General features: G+C 37.6%; 1 protein-coding gene across 5 annotated transcripts in view; it reads right to left on the minus strand.

The window, feature by feature from the left end:
* HDAC8 (histone deacetylase 8) overlaps positions 1 to 26,296 on the minus strand; it is a 241,477-nt gene that overhangs the window by 117,181 nt on the left and 98,000 nt on the right. For 4 of the 5 annotated variants that reach the window (XR_004068538.3, XM_031005906.3, XM_031005905.3 and 1 more), the window contains exons 8-9: positions 15,874 to 16,046; positions 13,320 to 13,414 (exon numbers count right to left, since the gene is read on the minus strand). Coding sequence is in view for 4 of the 5 variants with exons in the window: in XM_031005906.3 (XP_030861766.2) it covers positions 13,320 to 13,414; positions 15,874 to 16,046 (268 nt within the window). In the remaining variant the exon portion in view is untranslated. Of the gene's footprint in view, positions 1 to 13,319; positions 13,415 to 15,873; positions 16,047 to 24,385; positions 25,716 to 26,296 lie in introns of those variants that run through there. The other variant, XM_019019559.4, reaches the window with a different exon arrangement.

Below are 26,296 nucleotides of genomic sequence, written 5' to 3' on the forward strand. Positions count from 1 at the left end.
CTTACAGAATGGGAGAAAATTTTTGCAATCTATCCATCTGATAAAAGGCTAATATCTAGAATCTACAAGGAACTTAAACAAATTTACAAGGAAAAAACAAACATCAAAAAGTAGGTGAAGGATATGAGCAGACACTTCTCTAAAGAAGACATTTATGTGGCCAACAAACATGAGAAAAAGCTCATCATCACTGTTCATTAGAGAAATGCAAATCAAAACCACAATGAGATACCAACTCACACCAGTTAGAATGGCGATCATTAAAAAGTCAGGAAACAACAGATGCTGGAGAGGATGTGGAGAAATAGGAACGTTTTCACACTGTTGGTGGGAGTGTTCAACCATTGTGGAAGACAGTGTGGTGATTCGTCAAGGATCTAGAACCAGAAATACCATTTGACCCAGCAATCCCATTACTGGGTATATACCCAAAGGATTATAAATCATTCTACTATAAAGACACATGAACACGTAGGTTTGTAGATGTTTATTGCAGCACTATTCACAATAGGAAAGTCTTGGAACCAATGCAAATGCCCATCAATGATAGACTGGATAAAGAAAATGTGGCACATATACCTCATGGAATACTATGCAGCCATAAAAAAGGGTGAGTTCATGTCCTTTGCAGGGACATGGATGAAGCTGGAAACCATCATTCTCAGAAAACTAACATAGAAACAGAAAACCAAACACAGCATGTTCTCAGTCATAAGTGGGAGCTGAACAATGAGAACACATGGACACAGGGAGGGGAACATCACACACTGGGTCCTGTTGGGGGTTGGGGGCCTAGGGGAGGGAGAGCATTAGGAGAAATACCTAATATAGATGATGAGTTGATGGGTGCAGCAACCACCATGGCACCTGTATACCTATGTAACAAACCTGCACGTTCTGCACATGTCTCCCAGAACTTAAAGTATAAAAAAAAATTAGAGGGAACAAACAGAAAACATACTGTTTAAATAAAATGGCAGACTTAAGCCCTAACATATCAATAACTACATTAAAAGTAAATCACCTAAACACACCATTGGAAAGACAGAGATGGCAGAATAGGTTAAAAAAAACACAATCCAATTATATCCTGTCTACAAGAAACTCACTTCAAATGTAATGATATAGGGACATTTTTTAAAGGGGTGGAAAAGATAGGGTATGTAAACAGTAATTAAGAGAAAGCACTTCTTTTCTTTAATCATTTCCTTTCTGTTTAGTTTCTTAAAAACAACACACCTATTCTTACAATATGATATAGCATTTGCATTCCTAGGCATTGTTCCCAGAGATATGAAAACTTATATCCACAAAAAAAACTGTATATAAGTGTTTAATTTTAGTAGCCAAAATTGGAAACAACTCAAATGGAGAAATGATTAAACAACCTATGGTACATCTATACCATGGAATACCATTCATCCATAAAAAGGAATGAACTATTAATGTATGGAACAAATTGGATGGATCTCAAGGGAATTATCCTGAGGGCAAAATCCAATCTCAACAACTCACTTATATCACATTGTCTAAATGAAAAAATCATAGAGATGAAGAAAGGTCAGTGATTGCCAAGGGTTCGTGATGGAGTAGGGGAAAAGAAGAAGGCAGCAGTGGCTATAAAAGGGTAGCACAAGGAAGGTCTCTGTGATAATGGAACAGTGCTGTATCCTGACGATGGTAGTAGTTACATCAATCTATACATATAATAAAATTGCCTATGCACACACAGACACACACAAATGGGCTCATGTAAAACTGGTCAAATTTAAATAAGGTCTGCTGTACCAATGTCAATTTCCTGGTTTTTTCACTGCAGTATAGTCATATAAGAAGTTACCACTGGGGGGAACTGAGTCAAGAGTACATGGTACCTCTTTGTAGTACCTTTACAATGGTCTGTGAATCTATAATCTTTTCAAGAAAAAAGAAGCTAAGGAAATCATTGGATGAGATGAAATAAAAAAAATTCATTGGATGGAATGAATAGTAGATTGTATACTAAGGAATCAGTAAACTTGAAGACTGATCAATAGAAATCAAACAAACTGTAGCCTGGAGAGAAAAAAACTGAAAAAAATAATAAGCTCACTTCAGTGTCTTGTAGGACAGCATCAATCAAACATATTTGTAATTAGAGTCCCAGAAGAACAGGAAAGGGAGAATAAGTTAAAAAAAAATAAAGAAATACTGGCTGATACTTTTTCCAAATCACAGGTTGAGTATCCCTAATCTGAAAATCCAAAATCTGAAATGTTCTAAAATATGAAACTTTTTGAGTCCTGATATGATGTTCAAAGGAAATGTTCACTGGAGCATTTTAGATTTTGAATTTCCAGATTGCAAATATTACAAAATCTGAAAAAAAATCTGAAATCCAAAACACTTCTGGTCCCAAGTGTTTAAAAAAAGTGATACCCAACCTGTATATAAAAATTAGCAACCCACAAATACAAGAAGTTAGGGAATCCCACATAGGATAAATACAAACAAATGTACACTGAGGCATATTACAGTCGATGTTCTTTCTCTCTTTTTTTTTTTTTTTTTTTTTCCTTTTGAGACAGAGTCTTGCATTGTTGCCCAGGCTGGAGTGCAGTGGTGCGATCTCAGCTTACTGCATACTCTGCCTCCCAGGTTCAAGTGATTCTCATGACTCAGCCACCCGAGTAGCTGGGATTACAGGCATGTGCCACCACACCGGGCTTCTTTTTGTACTTTTAGTAGAGATGGGGTTTCACCATGTTGGCCAGGCTGGTCTCAAACTCCTGGCTTCAAGTGATCTGCCTGCCTTAGCTTCCCAAAGTGTTGGGATTACAGGCATGGGCCACTGTGCCTAGCCCACAGTAAAGGTTTGAATACCAAATATAAATTTATAAAGGTAGCCAGAGGGGAAAAGATACATTATATACAGGGAAACAATAATAATAAGACTAATATCCATCAGAAACAACAGAAGCCAGAAGAAAAGAAAAACTGTAAATGTAGAATTTAAATCCTACAAAAATATTCTTCAAAAATGAAGGCAGAGAAAATGAAGGCAGATAACTAAAGGACTTCGGCTTCTGGCCATGAGGGTGAGATTACTTTCTCTCTAGAGACAACTGGAAAATTAACAAATTGCAGGAAACATCTATTTTCAGAAATTGGACAATAAACAGTACAAGATACTGATTCCTGAAAGACAGAGGATACGAATGAGGTGAACCCTACTTTCACCCAGGCTTTCTACCTGGAAGTAATCCCTGGACTGTGGTGTAGGAAGGGGGAATCCAAACAGAGCCCAGCAATCTCACTGAGTAGAGGAGATGGATATTGGAGTTCAGAGAGGCCAAGGTGGTTAGAAATTGTAGAGATGGAGCTAAGCCATAAAAAGAATACTAGAAATATACGTAGAAGTCTACTTGAGTCTTTTGAAGAATACCAGTCTGAACATGTATAGGGTACAACTTCACAAGAGTAGTCCTGAAAAACTTACAGAAAAACAATTATTGAGGTGTTGTAAGATGAACAATTCCTGGCTGGGTGCCGTGGCTCATGCCTGTAATCCCAGCGCTTTGGGAGGCTGAGGCCGGCGGATCACTTGAGGTCAGGAGTTCGAGACCAGCCTGGCCAACATGGTGAAACCCCGTCTCTACTAAAAATACAAAAATTAGCTGGGCATGGTGGCACATGTCTGTAATCCCAGCTACTGGGGAAGCTGAGGCAGGAGAATTGCTTGCACCTGGGAGGTGGAGGTTGCAGTGAGCTGAGATCATGCCACTGTACTCCAGCCTGGGTGACAGAGCAAGACTCCATCTTAAACAAACAAACAAACAAAAACCAACCAAACAAAAAAAGATGAACAATTTCTAGAGCTCACAAAGGGCCAAATTGAAGAGATCTCACTGAATACCTGGGGTAACAGTATAGGCTTCACAGGGGTAGTACATTCAAAGCAGGCTAAATTAGCCCTAGAATAAAAAGGCTAGTCAAGACCTACTCTAAATTAATTTCAAAACAAAACTGGAAAAGGATCAAACTGATCCACAATAACTTAATTATCAGGAAAAAAGTATAATCCTCTTGAAATCCAATTTTTTAAAATCCAGAATTCAACAATATAAAAGTCATGAAGTCATGACATTTGATATCCAATAAAAAATTACTAAACATGCAAAGAAGTAGGCAAATGTGACCTATAATCTGAAGAAAAATCAGTTAACAGAAACAGACCCAGAAATGACAGAAATGATGGAGTTAGTAGACAAGGACTGTAAAACAGCTATTATAAATATGCTCCATATGCTTAAGGAGGTAAAAAAATATGAACCTAGTGAGGAGAGAAATTAAAAATATTTTTAAGAATGGAAATTCTAGAGATGAAAAACACAATATTTGAAATGGAAATTTCACTGGATGAGATTAAGAGCAGGTGTACTGCAGAATAAAAGATCAATGAACTTGAAGGCAAAGTAATGGAAACTCTTCAAAATAAATCACAGGGAGAAATAAAAGACTGAAAAAAAAAATAGGCCGGGCATGGTGGCTCATGCCCATAATTCCAGCACTTTGGGAGGCTGAGGCAAGAAGATTGCTTGAGCCCAGGAGTGGAAGATCAGCCTGGACAACAGCCTGGGCAACACTGTGAGAGCTTGTCTCTACAAAATAAAACAATTAACCAGGCATGGTGGAGTGCACCTGTAGTCCTATTTACCTGGGAGGGTGAGGTGGGAGGATCGCTTGAGCCCAGGAAGTTGAGGCTGCAGTAAGCTATGACTATACCACTGCGCTCAAGCCTGGCTGACAGAGTAAGACTCTGTCTCTTAAAAATAAATAAATAAATAAATAAATAAATAAATAAATAAATAAATAAAAAGTAAAAAGGTCGCAGTGAATGATGCATGAAACTTCAACATAACTGGCCTAACTAGGTTTAGCTGGAGTCTTAGAAGTAGAAGAAAGAAAGAAGTAACAGAAAAAAATAGTGGTTGAAATATTTCCAAATTTGATAAAAACTATAAACCCACAGATCCTAGCTCAATGCATCTCAGACAGGATAAATCCAAAGACAACCACATGACAGCATATTAGAATCCAGCTGCCGAAAACTAGTTATAAAGAGAAAACTTAGCAGCCAAAGAAATATGACACATATTATACAAGGGAACAAAGATGAAAATTTATCACAGACTTCTCATGAGGAAATATGTAAGCAAGAAGGCAATGAAATAATATCTTTGAAGTGCTAAAAGAAAAATTATCAACCTAGAATTCTATACCTAGTGAAAATATCTTTCCAGAATTAAGACAAAATAGAAACTTTTTCAGACAAACAAAAGCTGAGAATTTGTTGCTAGCAGACCTACAGTATAAGAAAAATGAACTGAAGTTCCTAGGCAGAATGCAATTTGTGCCAGATGGAAGCCTGGATCTACACAAAATATTGAAAAATGCTGGAATGGATGAATATGAAAGATATTTTCTTACTCATAATTTCTTTAGAAGACCATGTAGGGTCATGTTGGAAGCAGCAGATCCAGTGGTGGCTGCCTATGTACTGAGCTCAAAGGACTGCCACCGAAGGCCAGAGAGGAGCAAAGCATGCTGTTACCCTGGTGGCAGACAGGAAATGGAGTAACACGGTCCAGCCAAACACAGCCCAATTAGGGATATAAGGGGTGTTGTCCAGAGCTAAAAGACTTGCTTTCTCAAACCAGGGCCACAACATCTATGTTTATAGAGCTGAAAAAGATGAAACTGAAACATCAGTAAGGGTTCTGACCCATGGAAGGAAGAACTTTACTTAAAAAAACTGGGTGAAATTGTAAATAAGAAATGAAATATGATTAAAATTTTCTTTATATATGTAATGAATTTACCTTATAGTGTCTTATGCAACAGAACATTTTTGAACAGTTTCAAAATAATTCGTCATTTAAATTGTAGCATCATTTTTAGACCATTCATTCATAGTTAAAGGAAAAGGAATTGAATATATTAAGTGTAGACATGATGAACTCAAATAGCCAAGAATTGTTTGTTGCACCTTTTCAAACTAGAAATTAAAAAGTCATTGCAGCATGTTATAGGTAAGTTATTTTACTGCATTGGCTAGAGAATTCCACATTATAGCTTGGAGACCAATAAAGCCTTGGACAATTGACATTGCTCACTGCCTATTGGATGAAAAGTTAGTAAAATAGCTTACAGCATTGTCTTTTCTCAATGGCACAGTAACTTGTTTATTTAAACATTTAGCTGTAATCATGAAGACTTAGTTAGCATCTCATTTACAGAATTTATTCGCACCTTACAAACAGACAAATCTACAAATATGGCTGGGCTTGCAGTTTTGCTTGTAGTCAGTCATGTGGTATCAGCACTAACTAATCTTTGAAGACGATCTTCGTTTATGTGAATGGTTGGCAACAAACATGAGTAGTGCTAAAACATTCAAAGTGCTGAATAACTTTGAATCTCATGGTTTATGCTGGAGCAACTTTGTTTATATTTGCATGGAGGTGCAAAAGCAATGGTGGGTAAAACTGCAGATACTATGGTACAAATTAAGGCAATAGCACCAAAGTATACCAGCAGTTATTGTATTATTTACTGACATGCACTTATAGTAAAATAAAATCCAATTTGACTTAAGAATGTCCCTGATAAAGCACTAAAAAGTATTAATTTTATTAAATCCTGATGCTGGATTTAATATTCTGTGTGATGAAATTGGAGGTATACATAAGGTGCTTCTGGTATAAACTGTGCTATGGTGGTTGTCTTGAGGAAAAGCATGTCAAGTTTTGAGCTTAACTAGCCACATTTTTCATAGAACATCATTTTTGCTTGAAAGAATGATGGATAAGGCATGATTAAATACTTGGACATTTGGCAAATATTTTCTCAAAAATGAAATAAGTTTGTCACTTCAGGGCAAACAACTGACAGCATTTCTTGCCAATGATAATATTCACATTTTCTGAGTGAAAATTAGAATTTTAGAAAACTTCATTCTGCCACTGGGAGCATAACAGCTTCTCAGTACTTAAGCTTTTTTTCCAGTGAGATCAGTGGTGAGATCAATGACTGATTTTTTTGATACTGCATAAAATGTGTTAGCATTTGGAATATTTGCATAACTTAGTGAACTAATATTTTCCAAATAACCAATATGTATAAGATGGGTCAAATATCCACTCAAAGAATAAGATGACCAATGAGTTTTAATGTAATAGTACATAAAAAGTTCACTGATACGGTTTCAGATTCCACACTGGATTAACCTTTAAGAAACTTTCATTTGTGAAGTTTTAGTGTAGTATCGCAGAATATCCATAATTATCTGAAAATGTATTAAAATACATTTTCCCTTTTCCAATTACATATCTATGTGAAGCTGGATTTTCTTTATATATTTTAAAAAAAACAACATCTCAAAACACACTGAATGTAGAAGCAGGTATGAGAAGTCAGCTGTCTTCTATTAAGCCAGACGTTAAAGAAATGGGCAAAAGGGTATAACAATGACATTTTTCTTAAGAAATTTCTTTTTATCTTTGAAAATAGTTATTTTTCATCAAAACATGTTATTTGTGCTAATATATGCTGGATTTATTCTACTTAAAATGAATTAGTAAATATTTTAAAAACTAAAAAAATTGTTTAAAGCAAAACAATAACAATGTATCAAGAGGTTTATAACATATGCAAAAGTAAAATATATGACTACAATAGCACAAAGAAAAAGAAAGGAAAAAAATGGAAGAACACTGCTGTAAGGGTACTATATTATATGTGAAGTAATGTGATACTATTTAAAAGCTGCCTCTAATAAGTTAAAAATGCATACTATAGGCTGGGCATGGTGGCTCACACCTGTAATCCCAGCACTTTGGGAGGCCAAGGGAGGCAAATTACTTGAGGTCAGGAGTTCAAGACCAGTTTGACCAACATGGTGAAACCTCATCTCTACTAAAAATACAAAAATTAGCCGGGTGTGGTGGTGTGCGCCTATAGTCTCAGCTACTGGGGAGGCTGAGGCAGGAAAATCGCTTGAACCCGAGAGGCGGAGGTTGCAGTGAGCCAAGATTGCACCATCACACTCCAGCCTGGGCGACACAGCAAGATTCTGTCTCACAAAAAACAAAAAACGAAACAAAAACAAAAACAAACACATACCCAGATGTAAACCCCAGAGAAACCAAAGATCAGCATTGCCCTGATATCAAAACTAGACAAAGACATTACAAGAAAAGAAAACAACAGGCCAACATCCCTTATCAACATAGACACAAAAAAACCTTGACCAAGTTTCAGCAAAATGAATCCAGCAATACATAAAAAGGATAATATAACATGACCAAGCAGGGTTTATTCCAGGAATGCAAAGTCAGTTTAACATTAAAAAATCAGTGCAATTTACTGTACTAACAATAAAGGAGGATACCATATGATCATTTCAATAGATGAAGGAAAACATTTGACAAAATCAGTACTCATTTGTGAGAAAAAAAAAGTCTCAGTAAATTAGGAATAGAAGGGAACTTCCTCAACCTAAAAAAGAACATTTTTGAAAAATCCTACAGCTAATATCACACTTCATAGTGAAGATTAAGCACTTTCCCCCTATGACTGGGGACCAGATAAAGATATTCACACACCATTTCCACTCAGCATTGCACTGGAGGTCCCAACCAGTGAAAAAGGTGAGAAAAAGAAATAAAAGACATGAAGATTATACAGAAAGAAAATTCTCTTTATTCACAGATGATGTTTGCATACATGGATTATGCTAAGCAATCTACAAAAAAGTTACTAGAGCTAATAAGTAAATTTAGCAAGGTTACATTATTCAAGATCAATATGAAAAGTCAATTGTCCTTCAATATTCTGGCAACAAACTATTAGAAATTGAAATGAAAATACCATTTACGTGGGATCAAATAATGAAATACAGTACTTAGGGATAAATTCAATAATATTTGTGTAAGATGTGTTTACTGGAGAGTACAGATTATAATTTGGAATTAAAGAAGACTCAAGTAAATAGAAAGATAAATTCATGGCTTAAAAGATTAAATATTGTTATGATGTTACTCCTGCACAAATCAATCTATAGATTCAGTGCAATCTACAGGTTACAGTGCAAGAAGGCTGTTTTTTTATTAGTAACATACTTGTATATAAATTGACCTAATTCTTTTTAATGGCTACATATGTTCCCTAATATGAATGAGGTACAGTTTAATCAGTCCATAAAAAGCAGTCTGGTTAAGTAGTGTTAATATTTTCCATTAGTAAACCTATGTGATGATACACATATACACACACACACACACACACACCCCAGCCCTACTCTATCCTAGATAAGTCACGGGATCTAAATAGTAGTACTGGACTATAGAACATTTTTATACGTAATAATCCATGTGATTGTGCTAAATTTGCCATGTACTGGTCTTTTCATAGTACCATGAAACCTTTGGGCTTTCCCTATGGTAGAGATATCTGGGCCAATCATACATACAAGCTCCATTCTTCTCAGCTTTCCCAGCTGGGACTGCTTGGCTGGCCAACCTGGCTCCCCAGTGCTCTGGCTGAAACTAACTTCCTCATCACTGGCTTTATGCCATCACTGGCCTTATGGCATCACTGGCTTTATGGTATCACCGGTTTTATATTTTATGAGTGCTCTACTTGAAGTCCTACCCTTATCACTTCCAATATTTGTGCTGGGCTTCTGCCTTCTGAACTCCCTTCCCTGCATTGGTAATATAATGTTCTCCCATGGATACACCTGTTTCCTATAGCTGGGCTACCTGATACCTCTTGCAAAGGATGGAAAGTTGCTATTAAGGTTAAATTGGGTTCCCAGAGAAAGGCTAGATTATGCTTCCAATTCTTTCATCTTAAAAAAATAGAAGTTTCCCAATGTGAATATTAAGACACTTACTCAAACACTCATTTATTCAACTAGGTGGTGGCTACTTAACACTCAGCTAAGCACTAGGGTTGGGGGCGTGGTGCAGACAACCAAAACAATGATGACCAAATGAATGGCACAGACTGTAAGTGTTATAGGTATATATTTGAATCTCTTAACAGGTCTGCGTTTCTCAAGTCTCTCCTCTTTGCAATCTATCTCTACCAACTGAGCTTTTTAAAAGTTAAAGCTCATTTGTTTTCACAGAAAAAAGTGTAAGCTCTTTAATGTAGCATTCAGGGCTCTTCATAATCTGGCCTTAACTTCCATTCAAGCCTTAATCCTTCCTACTCTCTCTCATATACCCTGTAATCTACACATAGCAAATTTTTCACTGGTCCCATGAGGCACCAGTCCCTTTCTGATCTTTGTTCCCTCTGCCTAGAATGCCTTTTTCTTCTTCTTCACCTAGTGAACTCCTAATCAGCCTCTAAGATTCAGTTCAAAGTCTTGTTGAAACATATCCCCTATGGTCCTCATCTGTCCTGGATGTGAGCACATTGTTCTGTCACCTTTATTAGATCGTGAGATTTTGGAGGGCACTGGGATTATCTCATTAGTCTTTGTATCTCTGAATCCAGGTCTCAATAAGGCCTGGCAAATAGTAGGGGCCCAACACATAATTGTTAAATGAAACAAGGAATAAATGAATGTGAAGGAAGAGCTCAAAGGGGATTGGTGTATTTAGGTAAGGGTTTTTGAAGGGCACAGGGCTTGAAGCTGGACCTAGGAAGATAATAGAGAAGTAGGGAACGGGCATTTGGAGGAGGAGGATTATTACCCTAGGAGATGAAAGAACTAAAGCCCAAGACTGAGAGCGAAGAGAGTGAGGTCAGCCCGGCTGCAACTGACCACTGCATTATCTTGACCTTTTCACCTACTAGATTTCTTGATTATATTTTCAGCTCATGGAGGGCAGGGTATTTTATGTACTCCTTTGTATCCCCTTTATATTTGATGCACATCTCCACAGTCACTCTTCCTACTGTCTTATTCTTTTTCTGCTCTGTATTATAACTATCTGTGCATTTGCATGTCTCCCCAGCACTTAACACCACCCTCCCTCCCTAGCTGCTTGAGGTAGGGGATGAATTTCTCTCTTTGCATGTCCTAAGACATTTAGCATGGTGTCTGGCACATAATGGGTGCTCAGCAAATATTTTTTGATCTACCATTTGTTGATCTGATTTCAGAGGACCACAAGGATATTTGTGTGCAACTGTGTATTGTGCCACAGAACTTACATGACTTCACACTGTGTAGCCTAGTTTTGGCAATTTTCATTAAAATGTTATCTTATTGTACCTGTAAGACTGTCATTTCAATTTTATTCTTTGTTCTTTCTTGCATGACTCACATCTCTTAAACCAGAAGGATATGACAGAAGGAATTCACAAAAGGTTTGGACAAATTTATGAATGACATAGTCATAAATGTCTGGGTATAAGAAGTGAGTAGCATGCAAAGAAGAAGGAGATAACTTGCATTTTTTTTTCTTTTTTTTGAGACGGAGTGTCACACTGTCACCTAGGCTGGAGTGCAATGGCATGATCTTGGCTCTCTGCAACCTCCACCTTCCGGGTTCAAGCAATTCGCTTGCCTCAGCCTCCCGAGTAGCTGGGATTACAGGCGTGCACCACCACGCCCAGCTAATTTTTTGTATCTTTAGTAGAGATGGGGTTTCACCATGTTGGCCAGGCTGGTCTCAAACTCCTGACCTCAAGTGATCTGCCTGCCTTGACCTCCCAAAGTGCTGGGATTACAGCTGTAAGCCACCATGCCCGGCCGAGAACTTGCATTTTTAAAGTGCCTATTAGATTCCAGGGAACTACGTGTTAGGCACTTGACATACATTATATCTCATTTAATCTTACAGAATATTTCAGTATAAAGACAGAACACCTATTTATAAGGCCCAGCTTACACCCATTCAGGCCCACAGCTTCTCCATGTACCAGAGGCGATATTCATCTTTATTAAAATTTTATCAATCTTTTAACACAGATGAAACTTTGGATTTGCTTTTGCTTCTCAGGAATAGAGCATTCATTCTCAGTTCAGGCTTCTACAGCTTAAAACTTGTTTCTGAAATAACTTGATCAGTTTATAAAGTCCCAGAGCTTTAAATTACAATGCAATCTGAGATATTCCCACAGCAATAACAGCGATTACATTTGTTCACAGCACTTACCTTTATATTTCATTAAGCTTCCAAATACTGAATAAAGGTAAGACAAACCAAGAAAAGAGACTTCTATTAACTCTGACATCAGCAAATTGTCTCAAATTATAGTGTACCTTCTATTTGTATTCTAGACATATTGAATGGTTTTTGTGAGATACATATTGTACCTCACCTGAGGTTAGGAGAAAATTGGAAGGAAATTAGTTTAAGTTGCTTCTAATTTTTAAAAAATAATAGCAACTTTAAAAAGCATCATGCTCCCAAGTGTACAGCTACTGTATCTGGCAGAAATCATAACATTAAAACCAAAACAGCATCCCTAATCCTTGGGAAATAGCTTGAGAAGGTGGGGCTGCATGTACTGATTTGTTATTTTAAGTCATCCAGTCTAAGGTCTGTAGTTATACATCTTGATCTATAACATGGTTCCTACTTGCAGGGGAACTGGGGTGATAGGTAGGAACAAAGGTATGCCTTTGGATTAGGGATTATCAGCACACTCACAGGTCCCAGACAGCTTTCCATGAACTTGTTTTGGGAAAACTAGAACAGACATCTTTGCTTTGGAAAACATAAAGCCCATCTTCTATGACTAAAGAAAATGGCAAGGGCTCAAATGACGTTTCACATTTTGGATGGTCCTATTCCAGCCTCTGTGTGCCACTAATTGCTAGAAAAACATCAGCAATGGTCTTTGTAGTGCTTATGGGTTTCTTGAATTTTACATTAGTCAAAGAAAATTGAGAGATCAGGACTACCATCAAAGAACATGTGCCACGTACCACCTATGAAACTTCTTAAAAAAAAGATGAGAATCCAGCTTACACATTTTAAAAATAGCCCCTTCCTTTTTGAGGCTAGGGGATAAAAATATGCACATATTCCAAAGAATTCTTTGTGTGAACAGGTGACCCCTTCCCACCGTCTCTGTAATTAATTGAGAAATTAAAGTTGGTTGGCCTTTGAGATCTCTTGTAAAAAAAAAAAAGGCAGAAGGTCTTGGATATTTTGGAACAAGAGTCCACTATTCTGCCAAGACAGTGTGTTATTGTTATTGAAGTGTCTCTCAACAAAACAGTATTGAGTGGTGAGGACGTGATTTTGATTAGGTGGAATGACTCAGCTCTTCCCCTTAAAGAAGAGAGGACTTGTCAGAGCCTTACTTACCTCATGATCTGGGATCTCAGAGGATAGTGTTTTCCCTAGGATGACCCCGGTCAAGTATGTCCAGCATCGAGCCGTGTTGGCAAGGTTATAGCCTCCTGTCTCCATCAAGAATTGTGAAGTTAGGAAAGAATAGTCATAAAACAGCAGGAGAGGGAAGGGGGGTAAGGAAAGAGAGAAAAATGTTTTAAGAAAAGACAACCTCAAATTGCAGAATTTCCCCTAATCCCCGCTTTGTGATATTTTTAAACCACCTAGTAGGCAGACTTTGGTGGACCAGTCAAATCATGCACAGTGTAAAACTGGGCAGTCCAAGGTCTGCAAAGATTAAATAGGCTCCCATCTCCCCAAAAATATGTACCTGAGGAATCCAAACTCCTCAGTTCCATCAAGAGCCATCAGCAAGACTCAGATCTCTGGAATCCAGATCTCTTGAGGTGATCTACCCAATGGAAAGATTTCTGTGATGAATTTTGCAACAATTCTATAAAATGACTGCTGAATGTGATTTGTATTTTTAAAACTATTGGCAGATCTAGCCCTAAAAACCCAGGAAAGAGAAAAGGAAAATGCTGACAAAAACAGACTTCCTTCTTTTAATGTCAGCATTCCTTTTTGCCACAAAACATAGGCCTGGTGGCAGAGATCAAAGAGAGTGAGATGAGGAAGGGACCGTTGATGGATGCTCTGACCCATCTCGTCAGGTCCTGTCACAGTCACCCAACGGCCATATTATACTGGCTAATAATCAGCACATTTTTGTGCTGAATAGATGTGCTCTGCCATGCAAGCATTAGAACATTGGCCTTTAGCTAAATTCTAAGAGTATAAGGGTAAAATGGAATGATTTCCTAATCTCAACGCAGCCTAAGGGAAACAGAATCTGGTCTATTTTAGATAGGGTGACCATATAAATTATCATACAAAATGGTATACTTTTAAAAGTAAAAGAGGGCACTATTAATCATTACACTGGGATAACATGTATAAACTCGGACATATGGTCACCCTTTTCTTAAGCTTTTCTACTATTTGAAAGGTCACGGATGCTTTGAGTATGTCTTTTAGGTCTTAATGGGGTCCACTGAAGCTTGGGGATGTGGCTCCCTCTACGAATTGTGTGTTAATAGGGGCTGAGAATTTCAGTTAAATAGTACAGGTATTACTTTAAATACTCCTGACACGGAAAAATCTGACTTTGTAAGATAGACTTATTCGGCATGAGTATTTAATTTCAAAAAAAGGTCACTATAGGTTTTGCTTAGGTAGTAAACTATCTCTGGTACATATACAATATGATTTGATTTGCAAAAATTCCATTTATGCACAAGCATTTTCAGGAATACACATATTTCCTAAGAAGACTTATATATTCAAATGTCAAAACTTTGGGCTGAGAAAACAAAAAGGCTTTAGAGAATGCTAACAGGCTTTTAATGTAAAGATTATAGCCTCAAACAAAAGTCAGGTTCTAACCTGATGTATATGGTAGAAAGGTCTCTTCCCCCTCCTTAGCTGTACCTGTATCATAATCACCATCCTTAGTGCTGTCAAGAAAAGTAATATGTCACACAGTACTTATCAATTTTATCTTTTTCTTCCGTTGAAGTTAATATATTTCTTGCCAGCTTTTCATAAGAGGTTGTCTCTTGTAAGTACCTTTAATTTTGAGCCTTCTAGAGTTTGAGGCTGCCAAAGGACCAGGCTTGTGTACTTGTGTTGAATGCCCACTCATTTAATAAGGCCTCCCCACAATTTCCTCTAACAGGCTGACAAAACAACCAACAATTAGCTCTTCTATAATACATGCATTTTAAGCTCAATCTGCTTGACCATGTTATTTTAACACACCAATCTATTCATCCAATGAAATAAAGATTGTGCCAGGTAGGTAGACAGAAGATTTTAAGCAAGGCATCTTTAAAGGTGGTAGATGTTGTGACAAGTTCTTTTCTCAAATGTTTAAATGCTACTATTGAATAGATCGGGCTTTCTTTTGGCTAAGTAATACAAATAGTCAGCACACACCAAAGGCAAGAATGCCCAAGAGACTATAGATCTCTCAATTTTGCTTCACTGTAACAAATCCATGCTTTTTGGGGGAAGAGGCATTCTTGAATTCAGCTTATTTAATTAATCTGTGTGTTTACTACTTACACACAAGTAGAGTTGGAATTTCAGTGACATGTTCCCAAAAGATGATTATTAGAACTGAAAATCAAAGACTACACTGAGAGAAGGTGGATCAAAGTCTACTGGGGTTAACATCCTCTATTTTTAAGATTCGAGGTAACCTTTAACCAGAGGATCTTTGCTTCAGGAATTGAAATTTAGACTTTAGAGTGCCAAGAAGTCAATGCACATGCTAAGCTGAGAAGTGTGTCAGAGTATTTTCTTATTCTGAACTGTGGAGGTGGCAGATTTTATTGACTCAGGCTTCTGGGCCTCAAGTAGGTTGGTATTATCCAATGCAAGAAAGCCAAGTTCCAAGTTCAGTGCCAATGGACAAAATGTGGAGGAAGGTCAACAAATTCTGGTAACCTTCCTTTATACTCACCTCCTCCCAAAATGAGTGTTGCCAACTGCCATTGAAGGATGTACTTAAGACACTTGCCAATTCCCACTGGAGTCATGTTAAAGGAGCACATGGGATCCCCAGCTATTGTGTCAGCTCCCAGCTGTAAGACCACTGCTTTGGGATTAAAGGCTTGGTATACTTCCTTTAGTACACTATATAAAATAGAAAGGATACAAAATATAGGTCAGTTTGGTCTAGGGGTAGTGGTGGTGGTAGGGCAAGTTGGAGGTATAATTGAATTAGCAAATAGTTAAGGGAAAAAACCACAACCTGTCAAACTCATCAAACTTTCCACTTAAGAGAGGTGAATCAGACTATATGTAAATGATTCCTTAATAAACCTGACTTACAAAAAAATTTCCCTCTACTTCCACCCTCATCAATGAACACATCTGCCCTTCTGTTTTAAAATTCAGACTTCCTTGAAATATTCATATTAATTTAACTTCAACAGCCATAGGACACAGTATACACATTTAGTCCATTTTAAAATCTGGGAAAATAAGATATACATTGAATAGTCATTAAGGGTTCTTTCTGGTTATTTAAGATTAGGACCATACTTGGAGTTTAATCACCTGGTTCTCAGTGGGGGCTGGGGAGAAGAATTACATGCTTTACAAGCATAGATGTTATCAGGTAAGTTTTTATTATGTAAAAGGACTAAAGGGTTATGAAATGCAATCCTCCCTAATGCATATGTAACCAGGGTATTGTAGGGAAGGTAACTGTAACAACTGATCTAAAATTATAAACCTGAAAGCACCCTAAAGAACAAATTGTAGTGTAACAATGAGCATAATTTTGGATAGAATCATTCAGTGCTACCTACTCAACCTAGCTGTTTTTTTTTGATAGAACCATTGCAGATGAAAAGGAAGATGTCAATGTGACAGATGACCTTAGTCAAGCTTTCAGTATTATCATTAATTGAACACTGGCAGTGTCCAGAATGCATTTTTAGGAGTTATAAAGTCCCTGCTCTCAAGGGGCTTACAATCTACTTTCCAGACAGAATATATACCAGCCCTCAAGGGCCTGAATAACTCTTACAGAGACGTATAAACAAGTGTAAATTAAGATACATCAGAGTTGAGAAAATCCAGAGTCAAAAAGTGATCAGAAATGTTGAGGTTAATGACCTCTTCATAATCAACATGTCAAATTACACCAGTGCAGCAAGACCAGAAAAATCCCAGATCTTTCTGAAAATGCAAAAGGAATTCAGGGACATAAAAAGCCATCCTCCCAAATCCATATGTAACAAGGGTATTGAAATTATTGAATAGTGCTCACCCACAGAGGCATTCTTTGACTCAAAGGACTGTTTTGTTTTGATTTCTCATCTACACAGAAAAATATTGAGTGATCATAGAGATTATAAGAATATTATAAAAATAATGACATATGATCCTTAATACAAGGATACTTGGGCCTATTCTCTCTTTCATATGCTTATCTCCTGGGTGCAGAGGGAAGATAAGCTAACTGAATAGTTTAGAAGACATTTATTGAGCATCTACACGTACAGAGCACCCTATTAGCTGCTGCTGGGAGACACAGAGGAAGGCGTGATGTCTGTTCTAAAAAGGTTTCTAGCTAAGGAGGAGGAGGGGGAGGCAACAAGACTAATGTTCTGTTCATTCATTCTTTCCCTCACTTACCACACATTTTCCTGAGCATCCACTGTGTGCCCAGCATGTAACTGTACCAGATGCTGCAGGAATAAAGATGAATATGACACAACCCCTAGCTTCATGTAGCCCGGAAATAGAGGGAAAGACACAGACTATGTCAATAAATAATTAAAATACAACGACAAATGAAGTGTCAGAAATGGCACAGAGTAGGGAATAATCAACTTTTCCTGAGGATTTTAAAAAGGCTCTACAGACGTAACTCTTGACTTAGGTCCTAAAAGATGAGAACTACACTGAGCCAACTCTCAAGATGGCTAAAATGAAAAATGGTAACAACGATTCCTGGTAAGGATGTGGAGAAACTAGATCACAAACATATCTTGCTGGTGGGAACGTAAAATGGTGTAGCCACTCTGGAAAATAGTTTGGCAGTTCCTGTTAAGACTAAAAATAGACTTACCATATGACCTAGTAATTGTACTCTTAGGCAATGTATTTCAGATAATTTAAGACTTATTTTTGTGTAGGAACTTGTACATGAATGTTCGTAGCAGCTCAATTTGTAATAGCCAAACATTGGAAACAACCCAGATGTACTTCAACAGATAAATGGTTAAACAAACTGGTACAACCATGCCACTGGAATATTGCTCATTAATAAAAAGGAGCAAACTATTGATACATGCAAAAAATCTGGGTGGCTCTCAAGGGAATTGTGCTGGGTCAAGAAGGCCAATCTCAAAAGATTATCTGCTGCATGAGCCCATTCATATTACATTTGCAAAATAATAATTATAGAGATGGAGAATAGATTAGTTGGTTGCCAGGGGTTAGGGATGGATGTAGCTATAAAGGCGTAGCATGAGGGAACCTTGTGGTGATGGTACTGATCTGTATCTTGATTGTGGTTGTAGTTATGCAAGGCTACATGTGTGATAAAATTGCATAGAGCTACACAAACACACACACACACGTGCATATATAGCTGGCGAAATCTAAATAAGCTCTATGGCTTGTACAAGTGTCCAATATCAACTTCTTCATTTTGATGCCGTAATATAATTGTATAAGATGTCAACATTGGGGGAGGCTGGAAGAAGGGTACATGGGACTTCCCTGTACATTTTTTTGCAATCTTCTGTGAATCTGTGATTATTGTGCAATAAAAGTTTTTTAAAAAGTATAGAAATTTATAGGTATGTAGGGTGATGATAGGGAAGTTGGAGGCAGAGATGATTGTGGGGTTACTGGTAGGGGACTAAGTCCGGAGAAGGAAGTATGCATGCAGGAACATGAAGGCTTGACAGCGGGAGTGGTGGGATGAGGCTAGAGAGGTAAACGTGGGCTATATATGCCCGGCAGGCTAATGAGTTTGGACTTTTGCTTAAAGGGTACAAAATGTCTCAAACATTGTGTGGGTGCATGTGTGCATCTGTGTGTGTGTGCTTTGAGGGCATAATTAGATTTCCATTTTAAAGATACTCAAGCTCTATTGTAGGATACCCTGAAGGTTGATGAGGGCTTTTGCAACCATCCAGGCCAGTGACAGCAAGGATAAGGAGGAAGAGATAGATTTGGGAGAAATTTATATGGTAGAATTGATCGGGTAATAAGAGTGACACACAAGAAAAGCATATACATATAACATTTATGAGTGTTTGGTATTTAGGAGAGAGGAAAGGATAAAGGCAGGCAGGTGTTTCTGGAGTAGTTGTTTTGATTATAGCCAGGTAGGGAAAATGAGTCCTCAAGGAGTTCTGATAAAGAGGGCTCTGGATGGGTATTGAAAAGGTTGATAAGAAGCTTTGAGAAAGGTAGGGCATCTTGTACATAGTGCAAACTTCAAAGCAACTGAAGTAAGGGCAGCTTACAGAGGGCTGGATGGTGAACACTTTTAAATTCAAGACTGGAAGTTTTCATTTGATTTGACAGTCAAATGGAAACCATTGGAGAAGTAAGAGGTAAGTACTAATGTTGCTGAAAAATTATGCTTAGGAACTTAGCTTTTTGCTCTTGCATGGAGGGTCAACGTGACGAAGTCAACCTCACAGGGGTTGGCAAAAAGGGTATTGAAGCATTCTAGTCATGATGGCAGCAGGAAGCAAGGTAAGGTAAATGTGGAAAAAAATTGGGAGGGCTAATTGACAGAGTAGGAGTGGAGCATCAAAGAAGAAAACACTGTGCCAATTCCTCCAGAATTCCCAGGACGGGAAAAAAAATTGGAATATTATTTTTCCTATTGCCACTTCCAAATCTAACATTCTTTCCTCTCATCAATCGCTCCCTCTTTTGAGTCAATGTCATTTGATAATATTACTCAAATACTATGAAAGTTCTTATCTTTCACCTCCCTTGGGGGTTTTAGCACCTCGTTCACAATTTTTCTCATTCTGCCTTTCCTTGTCATCATTTTCTGCAGTTTAATATTCATTCCCTCACTCAAACCTTGATTCAAATACTAGAGACACAGAAATAAGCAATACTCAGGAAGCTTCTGGTCCACTAGGGGAAGAAAACAGGAAAACAAGTAACTGTGATAAGTGCTATAATATTCATTCATTCATTCATTTCATTCATTCATTCAACAAATGTTAACTGAATGCCTGTTATAGGTACTACGTTGGGCAATGGGTTCACAGTATTGAACAAGAGACCTATTCTTTCCCCCCTACCTGTTCTAACTCTCTAACATCAGAGTTCCTTTATCTTTTCAACAATAGTGATGTCCACCTGCACTCTACTTTATTCCTTGTCATAGACACACTTTGGGGCCTGATAAAGAAGCACTTGGAATTGCTCTTCTTCTAAGGCCCTGAACTCTGAATTAGTTTCTCCATCTACAATTTTCTATTTTTCCAATTCCTATTGTATTTGGTCTTTATTCTTACTGTAACTCCTATTCCCTAGTTTTTTTTTCCTATTTTCAAAGTACACCATCCTATAAATTTTTTGTCTTTTGAGACAGGGTCTCAGTCTCTCACCCAGGCTGCAGTGCAGTGGCATGATCATGGTTCACTACAGCTTTGACCTCCTGGGTTCAAGCAGTCCTCCCACCTCAGCTTCCCAAGTTGCTGGGACTATAGGCCACCACATCCAGCTAATTTTTAATTTTTTTTGTACACATGGGGTCTCACTTTGTTGCCCAGGCTAGACTCGAACTCCTGGGCTCAAGCGATCCTCCCACCTTGGCCTCCCAAAATGCTGGGATTACAGGCGTGAGCCATCATGCCCAGCTCAGCCTATCTTTTGACTTCATTTGCTTCATTACTTATTCTGGAGAATATGATTAGTCATTTTGAAAACTTACTTTAGCATCCTAGTTCCCTCACACCTTTGCCATTTTTGCCTTGTCAGTCCTTAAACCCTTGGATGAACCACACCATCAGAATTTTCTCTCTGTTCTGCTGGAGGAAGCTGAGAAATCAAGTGAATTGCTTCCATTAGAGTTTATGCTTATAACTTCAATTCAACAAATTCTACAAACATTAATTGAGTGATTAATATGGGCCACACACTCTCTACAGCTTGGCCACGTTTCACTTTACCTCCAAGTGATGAAGAATTACATTTCTTACAGCAGCTAGTCTAATTTTTGAAAAATACAAATATAATGAGAGGACATTCTTGATATAAAAAATTAAACATGGCCGGTCACGGTGGCTCATACCTGTAATCCAGCACTTTGGGAGGCCGAGGCGGGCAGATCACTTGAGGTCAGGAGTTTGAGACCAGCCTGACCAACATGATGAAACCTCATCTCTACTAAAAATACAAAATTAGCTGGGCGTGGTGGTGGGCACCTGTAATCCCAGCTACTCAGGAGGCTGAGGCAGGAGAATCGCATGAACCTGGGAGGCGGAGGTTGCAGTGAGCCAAGATCGCACTACTGCTCTCCAGCCTGGGCCACAGAGTGAGACACAGTCTCAAATAAATAAATAAATACATACATACATACATACATACATACATACATACATACATAAATACAACATAAAGGTCTATCAAATAAAAGTGAAAAATCTCCCTATTTCCATCTCAACTTCCACCCGAGAGGTAACTGCTGATTAATAGTTTGTTGTGTATCTTTCTAGATCAAACTTTTTCTGTCTCATACTGGACGGAACTGGTTGAAGCTATGTGTAATGAGTGCCTTTACCTCTTTTCTCTACCTGAAAATGTCCTCCATCATATTTCTTCTGCCTTTCCAGCTTAATTTATCCCTCTAAGCACTAAATCCTCTTTTGTTGCTTTAAGGGTCATGTATCACCAATGAGCTCTTTTCTTACATCTTCAGTCCCTGAATTCCTGCTGATTCAGTTCCTGTAGGTTATAAGTTAAAAGCTGCCCATCTATGCCTCCCTTTCTTCTCAGCATTGTCCAACTTATCCACATACTGGCCGCCTATACATACTTCTTGCAATCCAGAATCTGATCTTACTGCTCTCCTGAAATTGCTCTCTTAAAGGTAGAGAGACCTCTGGATTACCATATCCAAAAGCCTTTTCTCTGTTATCTTTTTCAAACTTCTCAGAAGCAACTGACAGTTGATTCTACTAAAAAATCTGCAGCTGGTTATCAGGGGCTACAGTTCCAGGAAAAAAATATTTTAAAAGTAATTTTAAAATAAGTTTATTGACCTTCATATACTATACAATTCCCTCATTTAAAGTGTACAATTCAATGACTTTTAGCATATTCAAAGAGTTGTGCACACAACATCACAATGAATTTTAGAATATTTTCATTGTCCTCAAAAGAAACCCTGAACCCATTACCAGTCACTATCTATTCCCACCACTCTCCAACCCCCAGCCCCTGGCAACCACTAATATACTTTCTGTCTCTATGAATTTGTCTAATTTTGACCTTTCATATCAGTGGAATCATATAATGTTTTCTTTTGTGACTGTCTTCAAGGTTCATTTGTGTTGTAGCATGTATCAGTACTTCATTCCTTTTTATGGTTGAATAATATCCAATTGCATGGATAGACCACATTTTATCCATTCATCAGTTGATGTTATTTCCGCTTTTTGGCTGATATTAATAGTGCCACTATAGTATACTACTACAGATATACATGTACAAATTTCGTGTAGACACATTTTCAATTCTCTTGGGGATATATACCTAGGAGTAGAATTGCTGGGTCATGTGGCAACTCTATGTTTAACCATTTGAGGAAGAGCTAGACTGTTTTCCACAGTGGCCACACCATTTTACATCCGCATCAGCAATGTATGAAGGTTCCAATTTCTCCACATCTTCACCAACACTTGCTATTTTTTGTTTTGTTTCATTTTAAATTAATTATAACCATCTTAGTGGGTGTGAAGTAGCATCTCACTGTGGTTTTGATTTGCATTTTTCTGATCAGTAATAAAGTTGAATATCTTTTCATGTGCTTATTGGATATATGTGTATCTTCTTTGAAACAATATCTATTTCAACCCTTTGCCCATTTTCAAACTGGGTTGTCTTTTTAATATGGAGTTATAAGAGTTCTTAAAATATTCTAAATATGTCTCTTATCAGACACATGATTTGCAAATATCTACTCCCATTCTGTGGGTTATCTTTGCACTCTCTTGATAGTGTCCTTTGCAGCACAGAGTTTTAAATTTTGACGAAATTCAATTTATCTATTTCTTCTTTTTTTGCTTATGTTTTTGGTGTCATATCCAAGAGACCACTTCCTATTTCAACATCATGAAAATTTACATCTGTTTTCATCTAAGAGTTTTATAGTTTTAGCTCTTACATTTAAGTCTTTGATCTATTTTAAATTAATTTTTATATATGGTGTGAGGTAAGGGTCCAACTTTATTCTTTTGTATATTGATACATCCAGTTGTCCTATCATCATTTATTGAAAAGACTGTCCTCTCCCCCATTGAATGGTCTTGGCCCCTTTGTGTAAAATCAATTGACTATAAATGTGGGGGTTAATTTCTGGACTCTGAACTATTCCATTAATCTATATGTCTGTCCTCATGCCAGCAAGATGCAGCTTTGATTACTGTAGTTTTGTTGTAAGTTTTAAAGTTGAGAAGTTTGAGTTTTCTAACTTTGTCCTTCTGTTTCGAGATTGCTTTTGCTATTCTGGGTTGAATTTCTGGATACATTTTAGGATCAGATATGTCAATTTGTGAAGAGAAGTCAGCTGTGATTTACAGCTCCATTTTGACTATGCTAAACCTGTCATCTTACCTCTTCTATTCCCTGACTCTGTTAATGATATCCATCTTTTCAGTCACCCATGTTCAAAACTGAGGAATTTGAAAGTCACCCTTTCAGATTCCTCCCTTTTCCTGTTCTTCTCCAATTACCAGTCTTCCACCAATCTCTCTCCTATTCCTTCCTCTCCACTCCCACTGCAGTACTCTAATCTAGCCCTTATGACCACCTTCATGGATTATACCAATAGCTTCCTAATCAGTTTCCCTGCCTCAAGTCTCTTCCCTCTCCAATCCTTCACACACACAACCATCAAATTAATTTTCCTTAGGGATATAGTTTTGATAAAGTTACTTCTTAATTCAAAAACCTTTAATGTCCCTCCATTGTCTTTAGAGAACACTTAATATTCTTAGGCTATGATCCAAAGTGCTTTGTAATCTGACTATGGCCTACCTTTAAAATCTTATTTTCCAATAACACCTTAACCTATATTATTCTATAGGCAAACTGAACTCTCCATTGTTCACCTCACTCACCTCGTATTTTCTTGCAAGTATGCCTTTTGTCATGTACTTACTTGTGCCTGAAAGTTACCTTTCTACATGTCTACATCACAGCCATTCTTTAAAGGCTAGCTTAAATTTTATCTCCTCCATGAATGAGAATGATAATAATGATGACAACAGCTAACATTTATTGAGAACTTTATTCAGAATAGAGCACTGTTCTATGTATTTTACATGTCTTAACTCATTTGACCCTCATAATAATTCATAACAGGTATTATTTTTAATCCTATTTTACAGACGGGGAAACTGCCATACAGAGAGGTTGAGAAATCTGCACAAAATCACACAGCTATTAAGTGGCAGAGCTGGTTTTTGAACCCAGGCATCCAGGCACCAGAGTTTTTGCTCTAAACCACTACAGTATATCTGCTTCCATGACTTACTGAGCTCCTATGCATCAGATACTATGTCAGCCACTTTACCCACATTATGTCAATATAACAGCAGATGCTGTTGCCAAAACTTTACTGGGAAGAGTGTTAATCTTCCCAAGCAAGCTTTGATCTTATGATTCCCTCATTCTAAAACCTTCAGTGGCTCCCAAAATGTTTACAGAATATGGTACAAATTTTCATAGCTAAGAATTCCAGCTCTTCCGTGATGTGGTTCCCACCCACGTTTCCAATCTTCTTTGCAACTTCTCCTTCATGCACTTTACAGTCCAGCCAAACTAAAACCACTGCTATTCTTTGTACATAGCTCAGTCTCTCCCAACTTTGATCTTGCTGTACCCTGTGTGTAGAACATCCTTCCCTACAATCTCTGTATATTCAAACTTGACCCAGATTTTATAAACACTCATATACATTCACACACTTTGTAAAGATAGAGTAATTAGCTACCCTTTAGAAACCAGATCAAATGTTACCTCCTCAATTACGCCTTTTTCTGAAGTATTTTCTCTCTTTGAATACCCACAGCATTCTATCTCTTACGGTTCTTACAATTTTCTATGTTTTATTTATTTAAATGTGTGTGAATATGAAAATCAATCTCTATTTATTTATCTAACATTTAAAAATTTCCACTAACTTCCTCGAGGGTAGAATCAATACTTTATACATAGTAGGCATTCAATAAATAGTCATTAAATGAATAAATGAATGAAATGTCACTCCAGATTGCTTTTGGGAAAGTTTCCCTAACCACTGTAACAGTACTGTTTGCTACACTGCAAATCATTAATTTTTCGTTTTGTGAAAGTATAAAATCTCTTATCCAGAAAGGAGGGGGAGGACAGGCATCTCTTTACACTACATTAGTAACTTCCTTATAAACATACAAGATATTCATTTAAAATGCAGTTTTCTTGATGAGAAACCTGATCCTTCAGTATTCAGCAGTCTAGTTTTCAGACAAGGCTATGCAAATGGGGAAGACAAGCTGCGGCAGCTGCTTCTACAGGCCTGGATTTGGGGCAGGAGGTTCGTACCTGAGGAGGATAAAAGCCAGGGTGGTGACATTAATGATGCTTTTGGATAAAAGAAAAGCCCAAGAACAAAATCGTAGAGTTATTCTCTTTTCTTTGATTCCATCAGGGTAGAACACAGCTTCTACTGTGTGCCTTTGAGATCTTTCATTGGTGCTTCTTTACCTTTAATATCAGGGGCTGAACATGTTTTGTGTTTTTTTTGTTATTTAGATAATCAATATCCTAAAAGATTCATCTCAGGGCAATGGGATGCCAGAGCAATGGTGTTATAGTCACCCTTAACCGATACTGGTGGTGGGGTCTGGTAACCCTAACTTGTCCCTCTAGCAAGACCTCTGATGGGTTCATGCTCCCAGAAGGTTTAGTCTCCTGACTTTCTAGATTGCGCACCAGTCTAAACCAGCCTTGTCATCTTCATGCTTTCCAACAGACACTCTCAGCACCCTCTAGAGACTCCCTCAATAGAGATTAAAGAACGAGAAATTCAAAGTTGAAAAACCAAGAAGGGTAGGATGCAGAAGGAGAGAAGAGAAAAATATTTGCTACTAACGCTTTGAATTCTCAATGTCAGCCTGAGAAAA

Source organism: Gorilla gorilla, chromosome X (assembly GCF_029281585.2).
Source record: "Gorilla gorilla gorilla isolate KB3781 chromosome X, NHGRI_mGorGor1-v2.1_pri, whole genome shotgun sequence".
NCBI classification, from domain to species: Eukaryota; Metazoa; Chordata; class Mammalia; order Primates; family Hominidae; genus Gorilla; species Gorilla gorilla.